Genomic DNA, 11,376 nt, shown 5'->3' on the forward strand with positions numbered 1-11,376 from the left:
GTCACCTAAAGTTAGAGAAATCAGTCTGAAGGGCCTCGACTCAAAAGGTCACCTACTCCTTTTCTCCAGAGATGCTGCCTGAGTTACTCCATCTTTTTATGTCCAGCTTCAATATTCTGCTGGGCTGTAATCTGCCAATACATAATACTGACTAGCTTGCTGGTGAGTTGCAGAGATTAGCTGCGAGCCATGGTAGGACTGGACTGAAACTGAGTGAATTAGACAGTGTTTATTATAGAAATATATAAACTGCAGCGGCTCAGCCAGTGCCTGTCGGACGCTGGATCTACAGGTTTATTCCAGCACGTTGCGGGCACGGACAGGCGGGCAGACGGTGGATCTACAGGTCAGTATGAGGTCAGGCGTCACCGCGCCTCACTCACAGTGGAACTGCGGCAGGTCGTGGGGCAAGATGATGGTGTACTCGGTGCCCGAGTCAGTGATGATAGCGAGATGTACCACCCCCCCGCTCGATCCGTCCCGACCCATGGCCAACGTGACCGCTGCAACACGGAGAACACTCGCATCAGCGCTGGGTCCCGGAGAATTAACCCACCCAACACTCCCACCCTCACCCCCAACCCCACCCTCACATCCATTCCAACCCCCACCCACGCCCCCACCTCCCCCCACCCTACCCCCACCCTCCCCACACCCTAACCCCACCCCAACCCCACCCCAACCCCACCCCTGCCCCCACCCTCCCCACACCCACACCCTAACCCCACCCCCACCCCCACCCCAACCCAACCCCACCCTACCCCCACCCCCGCCCCCACCCTCCCCACACCCTAACCCCACCCCCACCCCCACCCCAACCCCACCCTACCCCCACCCCTGCCCCCACCTCCCCCCACCCCTGCCCCCACCCTCCCCACACCCTACCCCCACCCCTGCCCCCACCTCCCCCCACCCCTGCCCCACCCTACCCCCACCCCCACCCCCGCCCCCCACCCCTGCCCCCACCCACGCCCCCACCCTCCCCCCACCCCCGCCCCCACCTCCCCCCACCCTACCCCCACCCTCCCCCCATCCCCGCCCCCACCCTCCCCTTATCCCCAACCCCACCCTCACCGTTGATCACGAACTTGATACACTCAGCCCTGCTCATGCCCGGTTTGAAGGCAGAGTCCACATAGCCGTAGATGTACACACTGCCCGAGCCCCCCACTGCGAACGGCTGTCGGACCAGCATCCCACCCAGCGTGACGTACACCTGCAACAGGAGGGCAGTGAGGGATGGGGGGGGTCAGAGAGGGGGGGGGGGGGGGATCAGTGAGGGGGGGGATCAGTGAGAGGGGGGGGTCAGAGAGAGGGGGGGGTTCAGAGAGAGGGGGGTCAGTGAGAGGGGGGGGTCAGTGAGAGGGGGGGGGGTCAGTGAGGGGGGGGTCAGTGAGGGGGGGTTCAGTGAGGGGGGGGGTCAGTGAGGGGGGGGGGATCAGTGAGAGGGGGGGGGTCAGTGAGAGGGGGGGGGTCAGTGAGAGGGGGGGGTCAGAGAGAGGGGGGGGGTCAGAGAGGGGGGGTCAGTGAGAGGGGGGGGGTCAGTGAGGGGGGGGTCAGTGAGGGGGGGTTCAGTGAGGGGGGGGGTCAGTGAGGGGGGGGGGATCAGTGAGAGGGGGGGGGTCAGTGAGAGGGGGGGGTCAGTGTCGAGGGGGGGTCAGTGTCGAGGGGGGGTCAGTGAGGGGGGGGTCAGTGAGGGGGGGGTTCAGTGAGGGGGGGTCAGTGAGAGGGGGGGGGTCAGTGAGGGGGGGTCAGTGAGGGGGGGGTCAGTGAGGGGGGGGTCAGTGAGGGGGGGTTCAGTGAGGGGGGGGTCAGTGAGAGGGGGCGTTCAGTGAGGGGGGGGTCAGTGAGTGGGGGGTCAGTGAGAGGGGGGTCAGTGAGGGGGGGTCAGTGAGGGGGGGTCAGTGAGGGGGGGGTCAGTGAGGGGGGGGTTCAGTGAGGGGGGGTCAGTGAGAGGGGGGGGGTCAGTGAGGGGGGGGTCAGTGAGGGGGGGTCAGTCAGGGGGGTCAATGAGTGGGAATCAGTGAGGGGGGGTGGGACAGTGAGGAGGGAAGAGGGGACCATGTATGGGGAGGGGGGAGAGAGGGGACCACGTGGGGACAAAGGTCAGAGGGAGTGTGGCATGGGACCATAAGCTCAGAGGTCCGCAGAGTTAAAGGGAGCGCGGTGGGAAGATGGGAATGCAGGACAGGGGCAGTTTCAGCATGGGGAGGAGATGAGAGTGGACCTCACCCTCTCTCACAGATGGGCGATGATTGAAGTTGGGAGGTCATGTTGCAGTTGTATAAGACGTTGGTGAGGCCACATTTAGGGTATTGTGTTCAGTTCTGGGCACCATGTTATAGGAAAGATATTGTCAAGCTTGAAAGAGTACAGAGAAGATTTACAAGGATGTTGCCAGGACTAGAGGATCTGAACTATGGGGAGAAGTTGTGTAGTCTGGGACTCTAATCCTTGGAGTGCAGGAGGATGATTGGTGATCTTATAGAGGTATCCAAAATCATACGAGGAATAGATCGGGTAGATGCACAAAGTCTCTTGCCCAGAGTAGGTGAATCGACGACCAGAAATGGGGGTGGGTGTATGACCAAGCTGCAGGGGATGGTACTAACACAATGTTTAAGGAACAGTTGGACAAGTACATGGATAGGAGAGGTTTGGAGGGATATGGGCCAAATGTGGGCATGTGGGACCAGTGTAGCTGGGACACTATTCTGCTCAGGGGGATGGGAGTCTGGCCAGGGGGAGGGGTCTGGTCAGGGGAGGGGAGTCTGGTCAGGGGGAGGGGTCTGGTCCAGGGGGGAGGGGTCTGGTCCGGTGGGAGGAGTCTGCTCAGGGGGAGGGGTCTGGTCCGGGGTGGAGGGGTCTGGTCAGGGGAGGGGTCTGGTCAGGGGTAGGGGTCTAATCAGGGGTGGTGTGTCTGGTCAGGGGAGGGGAGTCTGGTCAGGGGGAGGGGAGTCTGCTCAGGGGGAGGGGTCTGGTCAGGGGGAGGGGTCTAATCAGGGGCGGGGTGTCTGGTCAGGGGGAGGGGTCTGGTCAGGGGAAGGGGTCTGGTCAGGGGGAGGGGTCTGGTCCGGTGGGAGGAGTCTGCTCAGGGGGAGGGGTCTGGTCCGGGGGGGAGGGGTCTGGTCAGGGGGAGGGGTCTGGTCAGGGGGAGGGTTCTGGTCAGGGGGAGGGGGATCTGTCTGGGGAGTGGGGGTCTGGTTGGGTGGATAGTCTGGTTGGGGGGAGAGGTGGTCTGGTCTGCGTGGTCTGGTCTGGAGTTAACTGTCGTTCGGAGGGGGGGTTTGATGGAGGAATCACTAAGTGGGGTAGGAGTGGTGTTGATGGGGGGGGGTTTAATAGGAGGGTGTCAGTGTGATCGGGTCATGGTGGGTTTGGTGGGAGAGGGGGCTAGTGAGAGTGGGTCGGTGTTGGGGAAATCAGTGGGGGGTAGAATCTGTGTTGGTGGGCGGGTTGTTGGGTCAGGTCAGTGTTCGGGTTCAGGGGGGGATCGGTGTTGGGGTTCAGAGGGAGAAGGTGTTGGGTTAGGGTGGGAGTTGGCAGGAGCGGGTGGTGGGGGGCTCGGTGTTGGGGTTCGGTGAGGGATCACCAGGGGGTCGGCAGGACCAAGTCATGAGGTGGGTCGGAGCGGGGTCACTGTTGGGCTTCGGAGAGGCATCGTGGTAGCGGATAGCGGAAGGGGGGGTTCTTACCTGTCCCCGGAGTCGGCGGTCCCAGCCGGCCACAATGAGATGTGCCAGCAGCTCCTCCTTGTACTTGTAAGTAATGTTCTGCACCATTGCAGCCGCAGCCCGCACCCGCGGTGCCTGCTCCATCTCCACACTGCAGCGGCACGGGGGAGGGAGGGGGGGTCAGCTGGAACACACACCCCCTGTTCCCCCCATCTCACCACCCATCCTATCACAACCTCCATCCCCTCACACCCTCCCTCCCACCTGCCCTCACACCCCCCCTCTCATCTCACCCCGCCAGAGGAGGTAGTTGAGGCAAGGACAATCCCTTTGTTTAAGAACAGTTAGACAGGTACATGGATATGACAGGTTTGGGGGGATATGGACCAATCGCAGGCAAGTGAAACTAGTGTAGCTGGGACATTGTTGGCTGGTGTGGGCAAGTTGGGCCGAAGGGCCTGTTTCCACACTCTATCACTCTATGACTGCCCCCATCTCCTCACATTACCCCTCCCCTGACATCTCCCCCAATCTCCTCACACCCCCTCCCACCTTACCCCCTCCCATCTCACCCCCCTCCTCTCACACCCCATCCCATGACACTGACCCCACCCTTCATTCACCCTGCCCTCTGCCCTTCCCCACGCAAACCCACCTGCCCATCCGCTCTCTGTCCCCACCCTCACCTTGTCTACTGCTCTCCCCAAGTACCCGCCCCCTGTTCTTCAGCTCCCCCCCACCCCTTGCCCCCAACTCTCGACCCATGTCCCTTCCCTGCCCTTTGCCCACTTGCCCCCTGCGGACACCCTGCTGACCCCCACCCCCCTGCCCTTTAGTCCACCTGCCTCTCGCTAATCACTGTACCCTGCCCTTCTGAGCCAGCTCCTGTCCTCCAAACTAACTCGCACTGAACCCCCACTCCGGAGTGTTTCCTCGCAGCTTATAAGGCCACGTCTTTGGGATGTGGGAGGAAACCGGAGGACCGAGCGGAAACCCACACAGTCACATGGAGAAGGAGCAAGCTCCACACAGACAGCGCCCGAGGTTGGGATCAAACCCGGGTACCACACAGTGAAACAGCAGCTCTGCCAGCTGCACCATTGTGCCACCCTGTGGTCAGACAGGGTACTGTTCACTGACAGGAAAATCCCAGGGAGAAGCATTGGGATGTTCTGGCCGAACCCAGGCCGTGCGATGAACATGCCTTGAGGTCCATGGACCTTCTTTGAGCCTCCCTGGTCATCAGTGCCAGTCTACAGCAGTGGGTGCTCAAGAAAAAACTGCAGATGCTGGAAAATCGAAAGTAGACAAAATTGCTGGAGAAACTCAGCGGGTGCGGCAACATCTATGGAGCGAAGGAAATAGGCAACGTTTCGGGCCGAAACCCTTCTTCAGAACATAAACCCTTCATCTGAAGAAGGGTTTCGGCCCGAAATTTTGCCTATTTCCTTTGCTCCATAGATGCTGCTGCACCCGCTGAGTTTCTCCAGCAATTTTGTCTACCTTCTGATGTAGGGTGGGACAGGAGCAGATCTGTGATGCAGGCTGACTTTAGTCAATGAAGACACACAGTGCTGGAGTAACTCAGCGGCTCAGGCAGCATCTCTACAGAACATGGATGGGTGACGTTTTGGGTCAAGACCCTTCCTCAGTTGGAGGGGTGGAGGGAGACAGTACAAAGCCTAGCGAGTGAGATGTGGACAAATAGTTGGACAAAAGTCACAGATGAAAAACTAAATGGTGGGGTGGATTATTTGTAAATTAGTTAGTTACACTAAATTGGAGAATTCAATGATGATACTAGGTACACAAAAATGCTGGATAAACTCAGCGGGTGCAGCAGCATCTATGGAGCGAAGGAAATAGGCAACGTTTCGGGCCGAACCCCTTCTTCAGATTGAACAGTTGTGTTGGAAGCTACCCATGTAGAATATGAGGTGCTGTTCCTCCAGTGTGCATATCGCCTTATTCTGGCAATGGAGGAGGCTCATGACAAAAAGGTCAGTATGGGAAGAGGAGTTGAAATGATTAGCCACCAGGAGATTGTAATCCTGAGCAGATCGGGAATTAGTGTTCAACAAAACAGTCGCTGGGTCTAGCTTGGCCTTGCCGATATACAGGAGACCACACTGTGAACACCAAATGTAGTAGATGAGATTAGAGAAGGAGCTCTATCAGACCTGGAAGGACTGCTGTGATCCCTGCGTGGGGGTGAGGGAGGAGGTATAGGGACAGGTGTTACATTGCGGTCGCAGGGGGAAGTACCTGGGGCTGGGAATAGACGAGTGAACCAAGGACAATAGACAATAGACATTAGGTGCAGGAGGAGGCCATTCGGCCCTTCGAGCCAGCACCGCCATTCACTGTGATCATGGCTGATCATCCCCAATCAGTACCCCGTTCCTGTCTTGTCTCCATATCTCCTGACTCCGCTATTTTTAAGAGCCCTATCTAGCTCTCTCTTGAAAGCATCCAGAGAACCTGCCTCCACCGCCCTCTGAGGTTGAGAATTCCACACTCACCACTCTCTGTGAGAAAAAGTGATTCCTCGTCTCTGTTCTAAATGGCTTACTCCTTATTCTTAAACTGTGGCCCTGGTTCTAGACTCCCCCAACATTGGGAACATGTTTCCTGCCTCTAGCATGTCCAAGCCCTTAACAATCTTATATGTTTCAAGAAGTTGCGGAAGGAGCGGTCTTTGCAGAAAGGGATGGGGATGTGAAGATGTGACTGGTGATGGGATGACGGAAATGTTGGAGGATGATGTGTTGGATGCGGTGGCTGGTGGGGTGATAGATGAGGACCAGGGGAAATCTATCCTGGGGGTGGGGGAAGCGAGAGAACTGCAGGACAGATAAGACGTGGATAAGGGACAGCCAAGGGGAACCAAGTTTAGTAAAGAGGAAATCTTCGATGTCGTAGAATAGAAACCATCTTCTTGAGAGCAAATGCAGTAGAGACAAAGAAATTGCACTTCTGGAATATAGATTTTGCAAGAGGCAGGGGCGGAGGTGCAGTCCAGGTAACATTGGGAGTCGATGGGTTTGTTGTGGATAGTCTGTCCCCTGCGAGGGAGAGAGAAATATCAAGAAAGGGTGGGAGATGTTAGAGTTAGTCCAAGTGAATTTGAGGGGAGGGTGGAAATTCATGAAATGATCAAGTTCTGCACAGATGCAGGAGGCAGCCCCGATGCAGTCGTCAATGTAGCGGAGAAAATGTTGGGTGATGGTACAAGTGTACATTTGGGACAAGGACTATTTGACTGGGACCCATGTGGGTGCCCATGGCTACACCTTTAACTTGGAGAAAGTGAGAGGAGTCAAAAGAGCAGTTGTTTAGAGAGAGGACAAGTTCCACCAGTGCAATGAGAGTGCCAGTTGAGGGACTGTTGAAGGAAGAATTGGAGTGCTTCCTGGTGGGGGCTGGAGGTGTAGAGGGACTGGGTGTCCATGGTGAAGATGAGGAAATGGGGGCCTGGAAATTGCAAGTTATTGTAGCGTTGAAAGGAGTGTGAACATAGTGGGAAGGGACTGAACAAAGGGGGATAGAGTGGAATCGAGGTATTTGGAGATGACTTTAAATATATCCATTGACTTGGTCTCCACATTAAAAATATCCATTGACATATGCTGAGAGAATGAAGCAGCTGGGCTTGTAGTTTAGAAGGATGAGAGGCTGTCTCATTGAAACATATAAGATTGTTATGGACTTGGACACGCCAGAGGCAGGAAACATGTTCCCGATGTTGGGGGAGTCCAGAACCAGAGGCCACAGTTTAAGAATAAGGAGAAAGCCATTTAGAATGGAGATGAGGAAACACTTTTTCTCACAGACAGTGGTGAGTCTGTGGAATTCCCTGCCTCAAAGGGCAGTGGAGGCAGGTCCTCTGGATGTTTTCAAGAGAGAGCTAGATAGGGCTCTTAAAAATAGCGGAGTCAGCGAATATGGGGAGAAGGCAGGAATGAGGTACTGATTGGGGATGATCACTTTGAATGGCGGTGCTGGGTCGAAGGGCCAAATGGCCTACTCCTGCACCAATTGTCTATTGTCTATTGTCAACTCCTCCCCACCCCTCCCACCTCACCTTCCCCCAACACCTGCCACCCCTCCACTCCTATCGTCAACTCCTCCCAACCCCTCCCATCCCACCTCCCTCGTTCCCCCAACTCCTCCCCTCCTATCACCAACCCCTCCCTCCTCCCCCCTGTGGCCTGACCTGTGCAGCTCCAGCTGGTAGCTGACTATGTCAGCGATGGCCTGTGCATCTGCAGCGCTGCCCGACAGAGCGCACATGATGCGGTCATGGAGCGGACACAGCTTGTTCATCACCCGGTTGCCTATTGACTGCCTGTGCATGCAGAGAGGGAGTAGATTAGTAACCGTGGCCCTACCCCCACACCCCCACACAGCCCCTGCCCCCTAACCTAGCCTCTCCCCAACACCAAACCCCACCCCAGCCACCTTGCCCCTCCCGAGTCCATCGAAAGCTTCCCCCTCCCCTCCCTCCGCCCCACACAACCCCAGCCCCACTCCCGCCCCACAAAACCCCCCGAGACTGCCCCCACACAACTCCCAGCCCCTCCCCCAAACCCTCCCAAACAACCACCTTCCTTCAAACAAACTCCCTTCCCTCCGCCCAGTCCCCAGGACCCTACCCGGCAGTGACTCGCGAGTCGGAGGCAATGACGACCCCTCCATCGAACTCCACTGCGATGATCGTCGTCTGTGGAGAGACACAGAGTGACCGGTAGCCTCAGCACTGGTGCTCCCCACACCCATCCCCACCACCACACTCCCCACCCCCACACTCACCACTCCCATCCCCATCCTCACCCTCACACTCCCCACCCCCACACCCCACCCCACACCCATCCCCATCCCCACCCCCACACTCCCCACCCCCACACTCCCCACCCCCACACTCCCCACCCCCACACTCCCCACCCCCACACTCACCACACCCATCCCCATCCTCACCCTCACACTCCCCACCCCCATCCCCACACTCATCCCCCCCCCCACAAACCCCACCCCCCCACTCACCCCACACCCATCCCACCCCCCACCCCACCCCCCCCATCCCCACCCTCATCCCCACCCTCTCATCCCCCCACCCCACCCTTCCTCCCCCACCCCCACACTCCCCACCCCCATCCCCCACCCCCCTCCCCACCCCCACACTCCCCCCACACATCCCCACCCCACACACCCCACCCCCATCTCCACCCCCATCCCCATCCCCACACTCATCCCCACCCCACACACCCCACCCCCACACTCACTACACCCATCCCCATCCCCACCCCCACACTCCCCTCTCACACCCATCCCCACCCCCACACCCATCCCCACACCCATCCCCACACTCCCCACCCCCATCCCCACCCCCCACCCCCATCCCCCACACCACCCACCCCCACATCCCCACATCCTCCCACCCCACACTCCCAACACTTCCAATCCCAACACCCACACTCCCCACAATCCCCACCCCCATCCCCACCCCCACACTCCCCACCCTCACACCCACACCCACACCCATCCCCACCCTCACACTCCCCACCCCCACACCCATCCCCACCCTCACACACCCCACCCTCACATCCACCTCAGTCTTCAATGACCTCCCCTTTATTCTAAGAATCTTTCAGGTGCAAATTGCCAGATTCTTCATTAATACAGGTCTCAGAGGTTATAGGGTGAAGGTAGGAGAATGTGGTACAGAGGGGAAAATAGATCACACATGATTGAATGGCAGAGTGGACTTGATGGGCAGAATGGTCTCAGTCTACTTCTAGAGCTTATGACTCGGGCACTGCCATTAACTAGTTTTTCTTTTCTAATTATGCTTTCACACTACATTTTTATTTTTTGAACCGATTTAAACAATAATATTTGTTTACGTGTGATTGACGTGTAATTTGCTTTGATATGTGTGCTCTGAGTCCATGTGCCTGTGATGCTGCTGCCAGCATGGTTTTCATTGTACCTGGAACTCACCGTTAGTGCCAATTGTGTACAGTTTTGGTCCCCTAATTTGAGGAAGGACATTCTTGCTATTGAGGGAGTGCAGCGTAGGTTTACAAGGTTAATTCCCGGGATGGCGGGACTGTCATATGCTGAGAGAATGGAGAAGCTGGGCTTGTACACTCTGGAGTTTAGAAGGATGAGAGGGTTTCTCATTGAAACATATAAGATTGTTAAGGGCTTGGACACGCTAGAGGCAGGAAACATGTTCCCGATGTTGGGGGAGTCCAGAACCAAGGACCACAGTTTAAGAATAAGGTGTAAGCCATTTAGAACGGAGACGAGGAAACACTTTTTCTCACAGAGAGTTGTGAATCTGTGGAATTCGCTGCCTCAGAGGGCGGTGGAGGCAGGTTCTCTGGATGCTTTCAAGAGAGAGCTAGATTGGGCTCTTAAAAATAGCGGAGTCAGGGAATATGGGGAGAAGGCAGGAACGGGCTACTGACTGGGGAATATCAGCCATGATCACATTGAATGGCGGTGCTGGCTCGAAGGGCCGATTGGCCTACTCCTGCACCTGTTGTCTATTGTCCCCACATCACAATCCAATACCTCCATCCCATTCCCCGTCCACACCCTATTCCCAATCCCACATGCCATCCTATATCAAAAATGTAAAAACATGCAATTTTATCTGGTGCTGTGGGGCAGGGGCTCTGCCCGTGTAATGGGCGGTAATCCCGCCACCTCTGGAGCACTGGATCAGTGCCCCCCCCCCCCCCCCCCCCCCCCCCCCCCCCATCCCCACCCCCCCCCCATCCTCACCCTAGCGGGAACAGCATCCGCACCCAAGTCCCTGCCCCCGGGACACTCTCTACCCCCCTCCTGTGGCGGGCCCGATCATTCAACAGCTTCGTGCCCGAACCTCTGTCCTCCTTCCCCTGGGTCCCGACCCCCTGGCCCCCTCTCGCTTGTCTGGACCCTCGGCAGCCCCTCTCCCTCTAGTCCGGACCCTCAGCTCCCCTCCCCAAGTCCGGACATTCAGCCCCGCTCCCGCTGGTCCGGGCTCTCACTGAGTCCGTCTCCCCTCCCGCTGATCCGGACCCTCAGCCACGGGATCCTCATCACTCCCCCCCCCCCCGGTAGCCCCATCCCGTCCCGCTCCAGCAGCTCCAGCCCGGTCCCACCCACCCAGCTCCGGGCCGGACAAGCGATCGGACTTACTCCGGTGCTGACTGGTATGGTGGGGGCGCCGGGTGGTCGCGCCGTCGTCTGCATCCTCCTCGCCGATGTCTGCATCCCCCTCGTAGCTGGTTGCATCCCCCTCGTAGCTGGTTGCATCCCCTTCCCTCGCCGCCGTCTGCACTGAGAGTGAAACCGAAAGCCGCCCGGGAGGGACGGGACGGGACGGGACGGGTACAGGGCACCGCCTCCACTCTGACCCACCACCCCCAGTCAGACACCAGCGTCCCCTCCATCCCCTCGCTCCCCGGCCAGGGTCTGCGGTCCTGGGTGTGAGGAGGGGGAGAGACCGGGACCCCAGGCAACAGCTCCGGGAAATTAGCGTGGCTCGCTCGTCACTTGTTGCCGGGCAGATGTCGAGCAAACAGGTTACTAATGTGCAGGGTCAAGTCAAGTCAAGTTTATTCGTCACATACGATGTGCAGTGAAATGAAAAGTGGCAATGCTCGCGGATTGTGCAAAAAACCAAACTAACAAACAAACTACAAACAGA

At 58.0% G+C, this 11,376-nt stretch overlaps 1 protein-coding gene across 1 annotated transcript; it reads right to left on the bottom strand.

The window, feature by feature from the left end:
• Positions 1 to 209: 209 nt before the first annotated feature.
• Positions 210 to 11,136, bottom strand: psmb9 (proteasome 20S subunit beta 9). Its single transcript, XM_033047751.1, has 6 exons — positions 10,866 to 11,136; positions 8,330 to 8,397; positions 7,891 to 8,022; positions 3,696 to 3,825; positions 1,075 to 1,216; positions 210 to 503 (listed from the first exon to the last, which is right to left on the bottom strand). The coding sequence occupies exons 1-6, from the start codon at positions 10,980 to 10,982 to the stop codon at positions 376 to 378; spliced, it is 717 nt and encodes a 238-aa protein (XP_032903642.1). The 5' UTR covers positions 10,983 to 11,136; the 3' UTR covers positions 210 to 375.
• Positions 11,137 to 11,376: the final 240 nt, after the last annotated feature.

Source organism: Amblyraja radiata, chromosome 30, assembly GCF_010909765.2.
Source record: "Amblyraja radiata isolate CabotCenter1 chromosome 30, sAmbRad1.1.pri, whole genome shotgun sequence".
NCBI classification, from domain to species: domain Eukaryota; kingdom Metazoa; phylum Chordata; class Chondrichthyes; order Rajiformes; family Rajidae; genus Amblyraja; species Amblyraja radiata.

What these genes read in the sequence shown, in the direction of transcription:
- psmb9 (XM_033047751.1), bottom strand. Translation starts at nt 10,982, where the DNA reads ATGCAACCAGCTACGAGGGGGATGCAACCAGCTACGAGGGGGATGCAG. An exon ending in TACCAGCTGGAGCTGCACAG is followed by an intron (nt 3,826 to 7,890) that starts GTCAGGCCACAG and finishes GTGCCGCTGCAG; the next exon opens with TGTGGAGATGGAGCAGGCAC. An exon ending in ACCGCCGACTCCGGGGACAG is followed by an intron (nt 1,217 to 3,695) that starts GTAAGAACCCCC and finishes CTCCTGTTGCAG; the next exon opens with GTGTACGTCACGCTGGGTGG.